The 19,487-nt window shown below is 42.7% G+C and overlaps 1 protein-coding gene across 1 annotated transcript; it reads right to left on the bottom strand.

The window, feature by feature from the left end:
• Positions 1 to 1,308: 1,308 nt before the first annotated feature.
• On the bottom strand, positions 1,309 to 18,109 carry LOC113911713 (40S ribosomal protein S14-like). The gene is made up of 2 exons (XM_027574562.2): positions 18,048 to 18,109; positions 1,309 to 1,789 (listed from the first exon to the last, which is right to left on the bottom strand). The coding sequence occupies exons 1-2, from the start codon at positions 18,098 to 18,100 to the stop codon at positions 1,309 to 1,311; spliced, it is 534 nt and encodes a 177-aa protein (XP_027430363.2). The 5' UTR covers positions 18,101 to 18,109.
• Between the last annotated feature and the right edge of the window lie 1,378 nt (positions 18,110 to 19,487).

Raw genomic sequence — 19,487 nt, forward strand, 5'->3', positions numbered from 1 at the left:
TATAACTTCTAGAAGGAACTGTGGCCCGGCTGACAATTTGATTTTCACTCAGTGGAACTGATTTTGGAACTCTGACCTCCAAAACTGTAAGATGATAAATTGAGTTGGTTTAAGCCATTAAGTTTTTAGTAATTGGTTATAGCAGCAATAAGAAACTAATACACAGGGGCGGAGCAAGATGGCGGAGGAGTAGGAGACCTGGATTTTGTCTGGTCTCAGGAATTCAGCTGAATAGGGATCAAACTATTCTGAACACCTACGAACTCAACAGGAGATCGAAGATAAGAATATCAACAACTCCCTGAGCAGAGAAGTGACAACTTTCTGGAAGGTAGGATGTGCGGAGAAGTGAATCTGAGGCGATATTCGGGAGGATAGACGGTGGAGGAGGGGGCCTCTGCTGCTTCTGGCAAGTGCTAGAGCCGCGGAGCACAAAATCGGAACCTTTAGAAGCCGGCTCCGCTGAGGGACGTCGCTCCAGTGGCTAAGCTGGGGGTGGAACCCTCGCGGGACAGTGTGGTCTTGGGACCCTCGGGGTCACAGAAAGACCGGGGGTGCCTGAGTGCGGCAGAGCTCCCAGGTATTGGAGTGGGGAAGCTGGCTGCAGAGACAGAGCAAGGCGCGGGCTCTCAGCTCGAGGTGGCCATAAACTGTGATCAGTGACAGGAGGGCCACTGCTCCTCCAGCAGGGACCCAACAAGCGGCAGATGCGGGGAGACTCCCTTTCCTCCCTGGGGAGGAGCGGCGCGGGAGCGCACCGCAGGGATCTGCTGGGTTTGGAGACTCCACACGGGGTCGGGTGCGAGAGATAGAAACGCTCGGTCACAGGCCAGGTGAGCACAGAGTGCGGCGGGAGACCGGGGAGACAGGAGTAACTGACAGCTTTTCTCTGAGGGCTCACTGAGGAGTGGGGCCTGAGTTCTCCACTCCTCCGGGGTGGAGATTGGGAGGCTGCCATTTTCACTCTTGTCGTCCAAAGCTGTAGGGAAAGCTTGCAGGGAACAAAAGCTCCCGAGAGCAAACCCGAGCAGCTTGCTTAGCCCGGACCCACAAGGGCGGGGCAATTCCGCCTCCAGCAAAGACATTTGGGAACCACGGCAACAGGCTCCTCCCCCAGAAGATCAGCACAAACAGCCAGCCAAGACCAAGTTTACCGATCAATGAGAACGGGAGAACTCCAGCGCTAGGGGAATATTGCACATAGAATTCATGGCTTTTTTACCATGATTCATTAGTCTTTCAAAGTTAATTTTTTTTTTCACACAAAGCCAGTTTATTAACAGAAAACAGTAATTTGAGGAATCCTGTTCACAGACAGCAACCACGGCGACCCCCCTTCCTGCGGGGGCTATCGGAGGGGATGGGGGTGACATCCTCAATCTGCCCGATCTTCATTCCTGAGCGGGCAAGGGCTCTGAGGGCTGACTGGGCCCCAGGTCCAGGGGTCTTGGTTCTATTTCCTCCTGTGGCTCGTAATTTGATGTGGAGGGCAGTGATGCCCAGCTCCTTGCACCTCTGGGCTACATCCTGGGCAGCCAACATGGCAGCATAGGGAGAGGACTCATCTCGGTCAGCCTTCACCTTCATTCCACCAGTCACGCGACAGATGGTTTCCTTGCCAGAAAGATTGGTGACATGGACAAAAGTGTCACTGAAGGATGCAAAGATGTGGCAGATACCAAACACATTTTCTCCTTCAGCTACCTGAGGTCCAAGGCTGATGACCTGTTCTTCCTTCTTTTCCTTCCCCTTGCAAGGTGCCATTTCTGCGTGTCTTCTCCAGACTCTGCTACCGGAAAAAGCTCAAAGTTAATTTTTTTAACTGTTTTTTTTTTAATATTTCTTTTTCCCTTTTTCAACCAACATCTTATCAATCCCTTTTTTAAAAAAATTTTTTTTCATATTTCATTTTTAGACTCATATTCTATCCCTTCATAGTAGTTACCCTTATTTTTGGCATATATATATATATATATATATATATATATATATATATATATATATATATATATAAGTTGTTCTCTCTTTAAAATTTTGTGATACAGTTTCTTCTAACAGATCAAAATATACCCTAAATCTCTAGTGTATGGCTTTGTTCTAGTCTCCTGCCTGATCACATTCTCTCCCCTTTTTTTTTCTTTCTTTCTCTCTCTTTTTTTAGTCCACTTCTTTCTCTTTTCAGGCACCTTATCAATTCCTCTTTTAAAATTTTTTATAATTTTCATCTTTACAGTCATATTCCATCCCTTCATTGTATCAACCCTTCTTTTGTACATATATAAGCCTTTCTTTCTTTAAAATTTTAGGAGGCACTTTATTCTAACAGACCAAAATACGCCCAAAATCTAGTGTGTGGCATTGATCTATGCACTAGCCTGATCATATTTGATCATATTCTGTTTTATTTGTTTTGTTCTGTTTTTGTTTGTTTTTATCTTTTTGTTTATCTTTTTTTTCTCTTTCTTTTTTCTTTCTTTCCCTTTCTTTTCCCCTGGTTTCAGGTCTTTTCTGATTTGTTTAGAGTATATTTTCTGGGGACGTTGTTAACCTGTTACCATTTTGTTCTCTCATTCATCTATTCTCCTCTGGACAAAATGACAAGACGAAAAAATCACCTCAACAAAAAGAACAAGAAGTAGTACGGTCTGCCAGGGACCTACTCAATATGGACATTAGTACAGTGTCAGACCTAGAGTTCAGAATCATGATTTTAAAGATACTAGCTGGGCTTGAAAAAAGCATGGAAGTCATTAGAGGAACCCTTCCTGGAGAAATAAAAGAACTAAAATCTAACCAAGTCAAAATCACAAAGGCTATTAATGAGGTGCAATAAAAACTGGGGACAATAACTGCTAGGATAAATGAGGCAGAAGAGAGAATTAGCGATATAGAAGACCAAATGATGGAAAATAAAGAAGCTGAGAAAAAGAGAGATAAACAACTATTGGATCACGAGGGCAGAATTCGAGAGATAAGCGATACCATAAGACGAAACAACAGTAGAATAACTGGGATCCACGAAGAAGAAGAAAGAGAGAGGGGGGCAGAAGGTATATTGGAGCAAATTATAGCAGAGAACTTCCCTAATGTGGGGAAGGAAACAGGCATCAAAATCCAGGAGGCACAGAGAACCCCTCTCAAAATCAATAAAAATAGGTCAACGCCCCGACATCTAATAGTAAAACTTACGAGTCTCAGAGACAAAGAGAAAATCTTGAAAGCAGCTCGGGAGAAGAGATATGTAACCTATAATAGTAGAAACATTAGATTGGAAACAGACCTATCCACAGAGACCTGGCAGGCAGAAAGGAGTGGCATGATATATTCAGAGCACTAAATGAGAAAAATATGCAGCCAAGAATACTATATCCAGCTAGGCTATCATTGAAAATTGAAGGAGAGATAAAAAGCTTCCAGGACAAACAAAAACTAAAGAAATTTGCAAACACAAAACCTACGAGAAATATTAAAAGGGGTCCTCTAAGCAAAGAGAGACCCTAAAAGCAACATAGACCAGAAAGGAACAGAGACAATATACAGTAACAGTCACCTTACAGGCAATACAATGGCACAAAATTCATACCTTTCAATAGTTACCCTGAATGTAAATGGGCTAAATGCCCCAATCAAAAGACACAGGCTATCAGATTGGACAAAAAAACTAGACCCATCAATATGCTGTCTGCAAGAGACTCATTTTAGACCCAAAGACATCCCCACATTGAAAGTGAGGGGGTGGAAAACCATTTACCATGCTAATGGACACCAAAAGAAAGCTGGGGTGGCAATCCTTATATCAGACAAATTAGATTTTAAAACGAAGACTGTAATAAGAGATGAAGAAGGACACTATATCTTATTTAAAGGGTCTATCCAACAAGATCTAACAATTGTAAATATCTATGCCCCGAACATGGGAGCAGCCAATTATATAAGGCAATTAATAACAAAAGCGAAGAAACACATTGACAACAATACAATAATAGTGGGGGACTTTAACACCCCCCTCACTGAAATGGACAGATCATCTAAGCAAAAGATCAACAAGGAAATAAAGACTTTAAATGACACACCGGACCAAATGGACTTCACAGACATATTCAGAACATTCCATCCCAAAGCAACAGAATACACATTCTTCTCTAGTGCCCATGGAACATTCTCCAGAATAGATGACATCCTAGGTCGCAAATCAGGTCTCAACCGGTACCAAAAGATTGGGATCATTCCTTGCATATTTTCAGACCACAATGCTTTGAAGCTAGAACTCAATCACAAGAGGAAAGTCAGAAAGAACTCAAATACATGGAGGCTAAAGAGCATCCTACTAAAGAATGAATGGGTCAACCAGGAAATTAAAGAAGACTTAAAAAAAATTCATGGAAACCAATGAAAATGAAAACACAACTGTTCAAAATCTTTGGGATGCAGCAAAGGCAGTCCTAAGAGGAAAGTATATAGCAATACAAGCCTTTCTCAAGAAACAAGAAAGGTCTCAAAGACACAACCTAACCCTACACCTAAAGGAGCTGGAGAAAGAACAGCAAATAAAGCCTAACCCCAGCAGGAGAAGAGAAATAATAAAGATCAGAGCAGAAATCAATGAAATAGAAACCAAAAGAACATTAGAACAGATCCATGAAACTAGGAGCTGGTTCTTTGAAAGAATTAACAGGATTGATAAACCCCTGGCCAGACTTATCAAAAAGAAAAGAGAAAGGACCCAATAAATAAAATCATGAATGAAAGAGGAGAGATCACAACCAACACCAAAGAAAGACAATTATAAGAACATATTATGAGCAACTCTATGCCAGCAAATTACATAATCTGGAAGAAATGGATACATTCCTAGAGATGTATCAACTACCATACTGAACCAGGAAGAAATAGAAAACCTGAACAGATCTATAACCACTAAGGTAATTGAAGCAGCAATCAAAAATCTCCCAACAAACAAAAGCCCAGGGCCAGATGGCTTCGCAGGGGAATTCTACCAAACACTTAATGAAGAATGAATACCTATTCTTCTGAAACTGTTCCAAAAAATAGAAATGGAAGGAAAACTTCCACACTCGTTTTATGAGGCCACCATTACCTTGATCCCAAAACCAGACAAAGACCCCATCAAAAAGGAGAATTACAGACCAATATCCTTGATGAACATGGATGCAAAAATTCTCACCAAAATACTAGCCAATAGGATCCGACAGTACATTAAAGGGATTATTCACCATGACCAAGTGGGATTTATCCCTGGGCTGCAAGGCTGGTTCAACATCCGCAAATCAATCAACGTGATATAATACATTAACAAAAGAAAGAACAAGAACCATATGATCCTCTCAATAGATGCAGAAAAAGCATTTGACAAAGTACAGCATCCTTTCTTGATCAAAACTCTTCAGAGTATAGGGATGGAGGGTACATACCTCAATATCATAAAAGTCATCTATGAAAAACCCACAGCGAATATCATTCTCAATGGGGAAAACCTGAGAGCTTTCGCCCTAAGGTCAGGAACGCGGCAGGGATGTCCACTCTCACCACTGCTATTCAACAGAGTACTAGAAGTCCTAGCCACAGCAACCAGACAACAACAAAAAAAAAAAGGCATCCAAATTGGCAAGGAGGAAGTCAAACTCTCACTCTTTTCGGATTATATGATACTCTATGTGGAAAACTCAAAAGACTCCACCCCAAAACTGCTAGAACTCATACAGGAATTCAGTCAAGTGGCAGGATATAAAATCAATGCACAGAAATCAGTGGCATTCCTATACACCAACAACAAGACAGAAGAAAGAGAAATTAAGGAGTCTATCCCATTCATAACTGCACCCAAAACCATAAGATACCTAGGAATAAATCTAAGCAAAGAGGCAAAGAATCTGTACTCAGAAAACTATAAAATACTCATGAAAGAAATTGAGGAAGACACAAAGAAATGGGAAAACGTTCCATGCTCATGGATTGGAAGAACAAACATTGTGAAGATGTCAAAGCTACCTAGAGCAATCTACACCTTCAATGCAATCCCTATCAAAATACCACCCACTTTTTTCAAAGAAATGGAACAAATAATCCTAAAATTTGTATGGAACCAGAAAAGACCCCGGATAGCCAGAGGAATGTTGAAAAAGAAAAGCAAAGCTGGCGGCATCACAATTCCGGACTTCCAGCTCTATTACAAAGCTGTCATCATCAAGACCGTATGGTACTGGCACAAAAACAGACACATAGATCAATGGAACAGAATAGAGAGCCCAGAAATGGACCCTCAACTCTATGGTCAACTCATCTTTGACAAAGCAGGAAAGAATGTCCAATGGAAAAAAGACAGTCTCTTCCACAAATGGTGTTGGGAAAATTGGACAGCCACATGCAGAAGAATGAAACTGGACCATTTCCTTACACCACACACAAAAATAGACTCCAAATAGTTGAAAGACCTAAACGTGAGACAGGAGTCCATCAAAATCCTAAAGGAGAACACAGGTAGCAACCTTTTCGACCTCAGCCGCAGCAACTTCTTCCTAGAAACATCGCCAAAGGCAAGGGAAGCCAGGGCAAAAATGAACTATTGGGATTTCATCAAGATCAAAAGCTTTTGCACAGCAAAAGAAACAGTCCACAAAACCAAAAGACAACCGACATAATGGGAGAAGATATTAGCAAATGACATATCAGATAAAGGGCTAGTATCCAAAATCTATAAAGAACTTCTTAAACTCAACACCCAAAGAAGAAATGATCCAATGAAGAAATGGGCAGAAGACATGAACAGACATTTTTCCAAAGAAGACATCCAGATGGCCAACAGACACATGAAAAAGTGCTCAACATCACTCAGCATCAGGGAAATCCAATCAAAACCTCAGGGAGGTATCACCTCACACCAGTCAGAATGGCTAAAATTAACAAGTCAGGAAACGACAGATGTTGGCGGGGATGCGGAGAAAGGGGAACCCTCCTACACTGTTGGTGGGAATGCAAGCTGGTGCAGCCACTCTGGAAAATAGTGTGGAGGTTCCTCAAAAAGTTGAAAATAGAGCTACCATACGATCCAGCAATTGCACTACTGGGTCTTTAGCACAAAGATACAAATGTAGGGATTCGAAGGGGTACATGCACCCCAATGTTCATAGCAGCAATGTCCACAATAGCCAAACTGGAAAGAGCCAAGATGTCCATTGATAGTTGAATGGATAAAGAAGAGTGGTATATATACACAATGGAATATTATGCAGCCATCAAAAGGAATGAGATCTTGCCATTTGCAACGACGTGGATGGAACTGGAGGGTGTTATGCTGAGTGAAATAAGTCAATCAGAGAAAGACATGTATCATATGACCTCACTGATATGAGGAAATCTTAATATCAGGAAACAACCTGAGGTTTGCTGGAGTGGTTGGGGGTGAGAGGGATGGGGTGGCTGGGTGATAGACATTGGGGTGGGTATGTGCTACGGTGAGCACTGTGAATTGTGCAAGACTGTTGAATCACAGATCTGTACCTCTGAAACAAATAATATATTATATGTTAAAAAAGAAGAAGAAGAAGAAGAAGATAGCAGGAGGGGAAGAATGAAGGGGGGTGAAATTGGAGGGGGAGATGAACCATGAGAGACTATGGACTCTGAAAAACAAACTGAGGGTTCTAGAGGGGAGGGGGTGGGGAGATGGGTTAGCCTGGTGATGGGTATCAAGGAGGGCACGTTCTGCGTGGAGCACTGGGTGTTATACACAAACAGTGAATCATGGAACACTACATCAAAAACTAATGATGTATGGTGATTAACATAACATAATAATTAAAAAAAAAGAAACTAATACATAGAGTTTCTCCTTATTTCTTGAATTTAATAGAGAATTGATAAAGATCAGGTTTATCTTAAAGAAAAGAAAAGCTCATCTCCTCCATGGATAGAGCCTGGCTCAATGGAGTGGTTTGTAGAGCTCAGTTTTGTAAACATTAGGTTAGGCTACCAGTGTTCAGTGGGAGGGTGGGAGGGGTGGTGGTGGGAAGGGGTTCAGCTCTCTATCTTCTGGTTGCACATCTACTCTTGATACGGTCCTCCGTGGAGCAAGAGAGGGGTATGTCTGTACTGCAGTGGACTGCGTGTTAAATAACCATAGCTGTCTTTTCCTCTCCCTAGGTGAAGCCTTGCGGGCGTAGTCCCAGAACAATGCACATACAGAACGAAGCACATGAGAGGTGAAAGGAATCCTTTTTCTTAAGTGCTTGGAGTTCTTCTGATGCAAAGGCCACTAAATAAGGAGGTAATTTTTCTTTTCTTTTGCAGCTTAAAGAATGTTGTCAAACTAAGACTTAGATTCCTTAGGCAGAACACATCATCCTGGGATCCTGGGATACCTTTCTGAACCTCTTTCCATTGAATTTGAGTTTGGATGCAAAGGTAGCTCAAGAAGACACTTGAAGAGAGCACTCTGGAAGGCAGTTTAAATCGAGCTACCACAAGTTTGGTCACACGCTGAGCTAATTCAGAGATGGGAACCCAAATGGAGTCAATGTTTCCCACCTTGGCATCGCTTACAGTTGATAAGGAGTTAATTTAAGTTTGTCTGTTGCTTCCTGACCCAACCTTAACATGTGAGAAAATTTAGTTTCACAAAAGCAAATTTAGAGAAAACAGAGTTGTGTTAATAAAATAACAGTCCCTTTAGACTTGGGTCATCTTGAAGATTCAATTTCAAGAGTGTTTTAGTGTAAACACATTTCTAAAGTTTCCTAATGCCAGCCAATATAGTCCTTTTGGGAGAAACCAAATGTGCCCAAATAAAATAGGGGGGAATGCCACAGAGAAATTCTCATAAAAGATAAACTATTGCAAAAAGAGATATATATATTTTTTACTATGCACTTTGGCTAGAGATTCAACAAAGATAGCTCAAGAAAAGGAGAACAAGGATTAAACCATAGTACTTTTGATTAAAAGAGACTCAAATTGTTTAAAGTGATCTTTCCATCTTGACCAGGCAGTCAGCTGTGGTCTGTGCTCTTGGATATGTCACTTGTGCTCCTGCCAGCAAGGGACTGGTGTAAACAGCCAGCACCACCCCCAGCATGGGGGGCATTCCCAGTGTAGCTCCCGAGCCTTTCTGTGTATTCCCTATGTGGTGTCTTCAGAAAAAATAAGGGCTGGCCATTCCTCTCTATAAAGTAGGGACAGCCAGCTATTCGCCAACTCTTAGGTTGAGATGGTCCATGTTTATTCAATTTTAACTCAGCAAACACTTACTGCACTCCTTTCATTTAGCAAATCTTTACTGTACTCGTCTTTGTATTGTGGCTGTAGAGATTAACCATGGTCTCCTTCCCTTAAAGATCTTATAATCTTCTGAAGGAGACACATCAGTAACCCAATAATCATCGTGCCTGAGTAACTCAGGTTGCTGGGAAGGCCAGAGAAAGGCAGGTCATTCGTCTTGGTAGAAGGGAGCAGAGGGAGGTTTCTGAGAAAAGCATCCAGAGAAAGCCACATGGAGCTGATTCTAATACCCTAATTGTAAATGAATTACTTAGAATAAGCCCCAAGCCTTAGTTCCCAGTAGGAAATACTGGTCTGTGTTAGTGATGGATTGTAAGTCCAACAGAATAATGTGTCTGCATGTTATCTTACTGGTTTCCCATCCCCAATCCTGCTCCTTCCTCCTTTTAGTTCTGGGTGTTAGAAATTCAACTAAAGCAAGGTAGGCATGTCTGGTGTCAGAGTGCCATTTTAGAGCTTATGACTACACTGGTTGGGAATCTACTTGCTTAGAGGAAATAATTTGTGAGGAGCTTATAGAGACAACACCACCTATTTTTGTATAATAATTAGCTCTTAGAAAGTACGTTAATGGGCATGACATTATTTGCCTAATACTTAACTCATCCTCTTAGTGACTAGAGCTAACCTTCGTCAGGTAAAATTTTAGAGCCATAACTCAGTGTTATGGGTTGAATTGTGTCTCCCCAAAATTCATATGTTGAAATTCTTACCCCAGACTGTGACTATTTGGAAATAGGGTCGTTGCAGATGTAATTAGTTAAGATAAGCGCATCCCAGATGAGGGCAGGTTCCTAATCTGATTGCTGTTCTTATAAAAAGGTGAAATTCGGACACAAACATTCCTGGAGGGAAGGCAACATGAAGAGGCTCAGGGAGAAGGTAGCCATCTACAAGCCAAGGAGAGAGGTCAGGAACACATCCTTCCCCCACAGCCAGCAGAAGGAATCAACCCGGCCACACGCTGATTTTGGACTTCTGGCCTCCAGAACTGTGAGATAGCACATTTCTATTGTTTGAGCTCCCCAGTTGTGTGGCCATGTGTGGCAGCCCTAGTAAACCAGTACAGCCCCCAAACTCTGGCGTCTGGCTTTGAGTAGAGGGAACGGGTCTACTGAGGTGCTGCCTCATTCTGTCAGAGCTGCTCACTTTCCTCTGCACTGACAGGAGGGAACTTAAGTTTTTTTTTTTCCAAGAGATGCCAAGCATGAGTTATGAATTCAGTATGGCTCGGCATGGGGACATTTCGTCTTTCAAAAATGGTATAGGAAGAGAGTAAGACCTCATAGATTAGCTTTCTTTTATTTTGTGGAATGTTGGACAGGAAAGAAAAAGAAAAAGAAAAAGCCCTCAGGGCCCTTTAATAATACTTTTAACCAGCAGTGAAAAGAATTCACAAGTTATCGATAGGACATTTTTAAGGAGAGAAGGTATTTTTGTGGTTTTCTTTTTCAAATGACTGAAAACAAACAAAAAAAACCTCAAAACCAAGCAAAAACAACAAAAAACCCCAAAACCCCAAAACAAAAGCCCTTCACTTTATTTTCTTGAAGATTTAGTAGAACTGTCTGATCTTCATCTCAACTCCCTGACTTAGTTTTTAGTTTTTCTCTGAATTTCAACCCTTAATGATGAATATTCTTAATTCTGTGTGTAATTGTTCCTAGTTGCCCTTGAGGCACATCATTTGCTTTCCCTGATTTGTAAAAGGCATGTGTATTTGTCTAAGGGGCAGATTATATGATTCCACTTTTTATTTTATAATATGATCAGCTATTATTAGCATTAATAAAGTCTATGCATACAATAATTTGAATTTTGAATATTACCAAGTAGGAAGCAAGTGCCTAGAAAGAGTATGGACTTGAAATAAAAAAAAAACTGAGTTTAAATGCAAACCCTGACGCTTCTACCCTTGCAACTGTGAGCCGATCACATAACCTCACCGAACGTGTTCAAGGCTACAAGATAGCTATCTCCTCCAAATGTTTATACTGAGAATTAAAATTAGATAATGAGCATCAGATTATCTGGCATGATGCCCTCACATAGGTATATCCTAAAAAATAGCTGTTGGGAGTTTGTTAAATTGAAAGCTCTGTTAGAGTAATAAGTGGATGTTATTTTCATTCCAGTTGTTCCGTTTTTTAAATAGCATGTTTTTTCCTCCTCAAATTTGAAAGCCTCTTACAGTAAGTAAAAAGGACCTAATCTGTAATCAGTTTTTCAAGGCACCTAGTTTTAGGATGTCATTTAATATTTATTGAGGGTTTACGGTGTACCAGAAAGCATTTAGTACCTATTATCTCATTTGGTCCTTATAAAAACCCGAGGAGGGAGACACTATCATTACTCCCATGAGAAAATTGAACCTCAGAGAATAACTCTTAAGTGCAGAGCCCCCCAGGGAAGGGAGAGAACTAACTAGGAAGGGGGTTCAAACCAAGGTGGCACGGGGCTGAGACCAGGCTTTTAACCTCGGCACCAGTCTGCCTCCCTGTAGTGGAAAAATTATCCCAAGCACTACTCTCTCACTATCCAGAGGACAGCTTATGGATAAAATGTTTTTCATTGAGAGAGATAACTAGCGAAAGGGATTAGATTTATTATTACCACAGCGTAAAGAATGAAAACTTCTCAGAGATCACTGCTGTCTTTAATCTCTTCTTGAAAGAAAAATCTTGGGAAAGGATAAATGAAAGTGAATGATGCTCAGGCTTGGGAGAGAAATGGTTTCCCACATCTGAGATGACTCACATCTTAACCTTTTTGCTCTAATTTTTCTCTTTGTACACATCCTATGATTTACTGTCTGGATGATGGCTCTGTAGCAAATTCCCGGCCAACGTGCGCAGACGTTATGCATGTCAGAAGACACATGCACTCTGCTTTTAAGTGGTCACTTTCCCCTGGCTTCCCATATTTCTTTTCCCCCAAGAATATGTTGTCTACCATGAAGTAGGTTAGGAAGCAGAACCACTTCACACAATAAAAATGGCAGGTTGATTTTGTAGAATTCTGCCACGTCTGTTACAAGCAATTGATCCCAGGCAACAGAGACTCTGGTAACCTCCTCCTGGGGACCACGGTGGTGTTTATGTGACGCTGGTTTTGTAATGCAGCATGGCGTGTTGTGTACATAGGTTGATCACTGCCTGACAATTAGGGACTTATTTCCTTGATTTTGTTTCATCAATCTGGTTCATTTTGCCTCAGACACATTTTTCTCCCTAAGATTATCTCCACAAACCCCAATGCTGAGAAGAATGAATTCCAATAAAACCCAATAAATCTGACAGAAAAATGTGGAGTTAGAGATCCGCACAGACCATGAGGACTGTCGCATTAAAGGCTCCTGGGGATTTTTTTTATGACTTTTTTCCCCTCCCTCTAATGCTTGGTCTCTTGCTTCCATAAATTCTGCGGGCTGGCTTTTCATTAACTCAGAAAGCTGAAATAATTCTTTGTAAAGAATTCTTTAGTCACACATGATTCAAAAGTTCACCAAGATCAAAGCCAGTCGGCTTTGTGGCGGACCCAACACCGTATATTTCATGTAAATGGTGTGGCTTGCTGCATTCTCAGCTGGAGTTGTTCCAATTTCACATCCCTTCTGCAGATAATGGGACCCTCTTATGCCGTCCCCAGCACAAGGGGTTGCTCTGTGTCCGAGCCTGTCTCCCTCAGGAGCCCATACAGATGCTGTCTGTACCGGCCAGTGAAGTCATTCTGACATCCCCCTCAATATCATCTGAAATTTCATGAAGCATGGGAGTCGTTCTTGGCCCTAGGGGGTCTGGGGCAGTGGGATGGGGGAGGTGGGGAAGGGAGCAGAGAAATGCTTCATTGTTCAAACCTCCTCTGTCTCTCTGATTTTCCCTTTAGGAGGGTGGGATGTATTAAAGAGACCCAAAGGTGAGATTAAAGTAAACCAAGATCAACAAGAACAGACAGTCTTCCTTCTTGGGGATATTGCTCTCTTGTTCTCAGACTGTCTTATTGTCCTTGCATTTTTCATTTAAAATATATGGGCACAGGAGGAAATGATGTGTGAGAGATATGGGAGAAAGAGCTTGACAGTCGGCCTGTAACAATAACAGTGCTGGAATAATAGAGGGCCTTTCAAGGGGCTGACCACTTCCATGTGTACCCTCATCGTGGGCAGAGAGGCTCACAGCCATTTAGAGATTGGCCACACACTCAGATGGAAGCAAAGATAGAGAGCCACGAGAACAGTAAATTCTTCATGATGCAGAACAGGGGAAGGGGCATCCTGGCAGGTGAACTTCAGAGGCTCCTAGTGTCTCTTCACTGTGTACCTGTGGCTGCAGTATTGATGAACTGATAGCCATCTAAGTTGGTTTCCAGAGGGGACCTGGTGATGCATGAGCATGTGGTCTCATGCATGGTCAGTAATGGCTGTGGTGTCTGAGAGAGTACTTTCTAGGGCCTTGGAGGAGGCCCAGAGATGAAGGGCAAGCATAGGAAATGATGGAGAAGCAACGGGTGTGCCTGAGACAGGGAGAGGGAGAACTCAAGGAAGAGAGATGGGAAGTCAGCCAGTTTGTAGGAGGGTAAAACGGACACCCCCCATCCTTCCCATCACAGTGTATGGAGTGGAACTGGCAGTCCTGTGTCCGTTTGGTAGTCTGGGTAAATTCTTGGGGACTTCAGCAGTCTAGCTAACGTGGCCTTTCTGTGATATCATTAAGATTCAAGCCCTAAAAAAAAAGTCAGGTTCTGGTCCATCTCTCCTTTGGTTTGCTTTGCCCCTTCTGCCTTAGTTGTCACATCTCCATTATAGGATCATGGTAACTACACCTTAGCCTATTTCGTCAGCATGTTCATGAATATAATAATGTAGGGGAGTGATTCAAACTTGTAGACAAATGCTCTGTTCACCAACATGATAGAAATATTGACAGTGAAGTTAGAAGAACAAAACCTGGTGTTCTCTTACTCCAACAACAGTCCATACATCACAGAAGTTGAAAGTCAGCCTCCCCTCCTTCCTCCACAAGGAGCAAAGTATATTTTCAAAAATGGAAGCATCTGGTTAAATATTAAATAGGAGAGTCATTCTTCTGAGGTCTTGCATTGCCAGCACTTAGGTAGCAGTTAAGTAAGATGGCCGTTGGCTTTGACAGCCATGCATTTATGATGCTGTATAAATAATAACTGACAGCAACTCCACGGTACTTTTTCCACCAGGCTCGCCTCTTTGCACTTTCTTTAGTGGTTTATGGGCACACACATGCGTGCGTGCACACACACATACACGCGCGCACACACACACAACTCTCATTTTGCCCGACTATCATAATAGCTGTTGTCTTCTCCTCTCACGTTTCTTTCAACAGATGTGTCCAGTTTTAGTTAATGTAAAGGAAATGGCAGCTCTTAAAGGTACCCTTTTGCAGTGGGAAAGAGCTGCATTAACTGTGGAAACCTTTTAGTTGCACAATTTTTATCTTCAGACTACCCTCCCCAGACATTGCTTCCCCAGGTCTGCATTTCCCTTTAAGCTTACTGGTGGTCTTTAAGCTTAAAGGCTGCAAAGAAGCAGTGCACAGTGGCAGCTGAGAAGCTTGAGCTTCAGGTTCCTGGGCCAGGGAATAGCAGCAGGGAAAGCCTCTGACAAAGTGCTGTTTGTGTGTTCAAAAAACGTTTTATGGAAAAGTTTGTTGTGCCAACCTATGCTCAAAATGCTAATGGTATTTGTCTAGGCCATTGGCCAAATAAAAACAGATTCACACATTTGAAGTAGAAGGACACTTGAAATAACTTACATTTTCAGAGTATCTCAAAATGTGATTAGCATATGTGCTCATGAGACTGTGAGATCCACAGGGCCACCGTGGGGAGAAGCTTCAGCCATAAACTGACCTCAGGAGAGAAAACTTGCATGTTGGCAGTGTGGGAAAATCTCCCATTAGAATTTTCACTGGAGTCACTGTGAGAGAATCCACAGAGGGGCAATCTCAGGTGTTTGGAATGTGGGAAAAACTCCAGGCAATTGAGAATGCCAGCTCATCATGCCAACATCAGGAGGAGCAGAGAAGGCCCAAGGATGCAATTCATGTGGGAAGGATTCTGGAAAGTGATCACACTGAATCCACCTGGTATCTAAGGTCTCACACTTTAGCCAGCAAATGCATCTTACAGGCCTTATTCAACAGAGTATGTCACCAGAAGCACAAATGTCCCTCCCTTCCACCCTGCCCTGGTGTCCAAGTATTAAGAATACACAAAATAATGTGAGGATTCTAAAACACTCTCTGGAAACTCATAAATGCAGGAAAACCTGCCATTATCCCACGTTGTAGAATGTCAATTCCATAAGGGCTCAAGGACTTAAGGAAAAGTCTAATGACAGTCTTTCCACACTACGCTCCTCCTCATTTCTGAGAAAAAACCTTCTATGTCCTACGAAAGCCTGCTCCTGGCAAAGGTGAGCAGAAGGCCTGTTTCTTTTGTGAATGCACTTGATTTTTACATTAGGAAACTTTGCAGTATTTCCATACTCCTCCAAGTGGAACTGAGAATCACTGAACGATAGGATCTTCATAAACATTTTGAGCACCAACTATGTGCACTGATAAATCCTGGGGGATTTGAAAGTTTTCAAGACAGATAATGTCTGTGCCTTTCTCTGTTGAGCAATCCAACAATGGAGATACACTCCATCGGAACAACCTACCAACACCTGAATATGAGTTTTTGCTCTTGAGCATTTTCTTTGAGTTCTACCAGGAGATAAAGCCTTCTCCCAACTAGTCAAATCTTGTTCTACCCTCATGTCTAACCAACCACAGATCACAGTGGTCCCCAAATTTGGCTTTCACTGGAGTCACCTAGGAGGTTTAAAACATATTGACCCTCACCTTCCTGAGGTGTTGATGTAATTAGTCTAAGGTGTGACTTATGGATGGGGAGTGCCTCAGTTAGTTTTGGATTCGACGTGTAGGGATGAGAATCTTGGAGGACATCTTAAAATTCTGCCTACCACAGTGGTAACTGTTAGAAAGACAATTTATGTCCAGTAAGTTGCTAGAGGTCAGGGCCAGGGTCAACCAGTAGACAAATGTTTTGAAATGATTATCATTTTATCAGTGACCATAAACATCTACAGAGGATGGACCTTGTGGCTAATTGAGCAAGCTGGGGACAATAGACTCATGTTTATCCCAGGCTTCACAGGTAACAAAGACTTCTCTAGAGTTGGCTTAGATTTATGAATGCTGGGCTCCTTGTGGATGAGGGTAGGAGATCACAAAGGTGCCTCAGGGATGGGTGACATGTGGGGAGGGTTTGAGTACCAGGGGTTAAACAGGCAGGGCTCTGCCCTCCTCCTTGGTGCTCAGACTGGAACAGCTATGCTTTGATATGTTTTGGGTATTGGACTAGAATGCACATGACTTCTGGAAAAACATGTCTTCCTGAAATGGTTTTCAGGGGGCCTTGTGGGGCAGGTGGGACAGCTGTTAATTTTTCGGTCTTGCCAGTGAGGAAACAGGTTCCTTGAAGTTTCACAATGTCCTCAGTATCCATTTAGCTGGAGATGCTTCAGTCTGCTCAGAATATGTTGGTACTTGCGGCCCTGAAATAGCTTGCAGAGCCCACTTATAAGCCATGTGATAAAAATCAGCTTTTTTTTTTTTTTTTTTTTGCTCTAGAGCAATCTAATTTTGACCCTCAAATACTATACTCCAGGTTGATTATTTCTTTGAAATAAAGCACTCATCTTCTTGGACTTTTCCCACAAATCATACTATGCAATCATGAAGATTAAAAAATGATGGGCTAAGCACTGAACGCAATTGCAAGGGAATTTCTCACACAGACAGATAACTGATTGTGTGTGTGTGTGTGTGTGTGTTGGGGAAAAGTGGGGAGAGAGGCTGCACTCAAATAAATCCAGGTCTCATATAGTAATCTGCTATGAAGAGGATGAGACTTATTTGGATGCATATACTTTTTTAGAAAAAAAAGTTACCTAATTTTACCATATTTAGATTTTGATAGATTCAATAAAGACCTTTGAAATCATTGGAAACATGACAAAGAGGAAATGGAAAATACTCTGAGTTCATGGCATGTTATCAACCAAAATATTAAAGTTGTGCGTTGCTAAGCTTTCAGACTTTTCTCTTGCTTTTGGAAAGGGATGGGTTTTCCTCCTGGCTGAGGGATTTTTGCAGCATTAGAGAGGCTGGCCAGTGTTGCAGGAAGAACTCTGCTGTCTCTACGAACCGCATTAGCAGCGAGAAGTCGGCAAAGTAGTTGATTTGCGGGGTATTTCCTAGAGAGAAAATCACGCTCATCTGTCTTTTCTTCCTTTGAAGTGTCCCTCGTGTGGTCTCAAAGTGGGGGGCTCTGAGAAGGAGGGGTCGCTGTGGGGAGGAAGGGAAGTCAGGCCGGGGAAATGCATCTGGGAAGAGCAGCCCTGGCTGCCTCTCTCAACCGCTCTTCCCCCTGCCGCAGACACACAGACACATGCGCATTAGCGGTCAGGTTAGCTGCACTATTCACAGCGCATTTGCTGGGGTTCAATTGATCGCTTCAAGCAAGAGATAGCGTCAGCAAGGATGTGGTGTGGAGAGGCCTGGCGCTTGGGGGTTTCCGCTCTCACACATCATTAAGCCCCATTTTGAAATGGTTTGAATTAATGACACTTATTCAGACAGACAAAGTAGATAAATGGAAATATTAGACAAGGCTTTTCACCTACTTTGCGCAACATTTCCCGTTACCTTGAGTGCTGGAAACTCTCCGTGGTCTTGCTCAGCTTGAACAGGAGCTGCATGAGCTCACACCCCACACCACCCGAAGCAGGACGTGCCTCTGCCCATGTAGGAGGGTTACAGTCAAGGGGTCCACTCTGTCGGGGCCAACGGGACCCAACACGGAGAACATGCTGGGGACCTAAGTTCCTATTGTCCAGGATCAGGGCTACCCCTTACGGGCAGCCATTCATCTTGTACATTTTTATAATGATTACGACAGTTTCCTGGCAGTTGGTAGAAAAGTGTCTTGAGCAAGGGCACCTTTGACAAACTTGCACAAAGTGGCCTTTGAGGCTGGTGGCAGGGCTGCCAGGCATCACCAGGCAAACAAGGGCTTTGGAGTCAGAGCCCGGCTCAAATCCTCGCTCTGTCACTTCCTGCCTGTGTGACTCTGCACAAGCCACTTAAACACTCGGAGCTCTGGTTTCACCATCTGTAACCATGGATTTGGTGTGAGGCTCAAATGAGGTGAGCTGGGAAAATGCTTATCACACCAAGAATCGTGTGAGCTCATGGTAGGTGCTCACAAATCATCAGGCCTTTGCCTTCCTGTTCCACTCTCTACTTCTTTACTAGATAAAGTAAATCACGCACCATGTGACCCTACAGGGGCACCAAAGCACTAAGGCTTAAACTTGACTTGGCAGGACACGTTCATTTGCAGGGTTGAGTTTGACATTCTGCAAAGCCATCCTTTAGCTGGGCCTGGGGATTCGTTTCCAGGGAAGCAGCCAGCTTCCTTTTCCTGATGGAATGTTAAAGTTATCCCATTATGCCCTCTTTATTTTAGAACCCTGTGGAGGTGTGGATATGGGGGTGTAAAGGGGAGGTAAAGGCCTACAGATTAGTTGGTGAATCTTGCTCTGTCTGTTCCTAGGACTTGCTCTGGGAAACTGCTTTGGGTTTCTGTTTATCCCCAATCTCTTGCCCCCCCCCCTTTTTTTTTTAGAGAGAAAGAGAGAGAATGCAAGTGGGGTGGGGAGGGGCAGAGGGAGAGAGAGAGAATTCCAAGCATCCTCCATGCCCAGCATGGAGCCCGATGTGGGGCTCCATCCCATGACCCTGAGATTATGACCTGAGACATACGACCTGAGACGAAATCAAGAGTCCAATGCTAACTGACTGAGCCACCGAGGCGCCCCCTCTCTTGCCTTTTTTACGTACATGAGGGAGCATAGTAGAGCGTGATCTGGAATCAGATCCTGGGTCCCATTCCAGGCTTTGTGTATTCACTGGCTTTGTGACCTTGGGCAAGTTACTTAACCACTCTGTGCTTCAGTTTCCACATCTGTTAAATAAGGGTAATAATAAAATACCCACCCCATAGGGTGGGTTGCAACAATTACATGAGAAGGATTTAGTTTAGCAAGTATTCAATATATGTTGACATCTTTTATTTATGATCTG

Source organism: Zalophus californianus, chromosome 12, assembly GCF_009762305.2.
Source record: "Zalophus californianus isolate mZalCal1 chromosome 12, mZalCal1.pri.v2, whole genome shotgun sequence".
NCBI lineage: Eukaryota > Metazoa > Chordata > Mammalia > Carnivora > Otariidae > Zalophus > Zalophus californianus.

What these genes read in the sequence shown, in the direction of transcription:
- LOC113911713 (XM_027574562.2), bottom strand. Translation starts at nt 18,100, where the DNA reads ATGCAGCTCCTGTTCAAGCTGAGCAAGACCACGGAGAGTTTCCAGCAC. An exon ending in GAGAGTTTCCAGCACTCAAG is followed by an intron (nt 1,790 to 18,047) that starts GTAACGGGAAAT and finishes TTTTTCCGGTAG; the next exon opens with CAGAGTCTGGAGAAGACACG.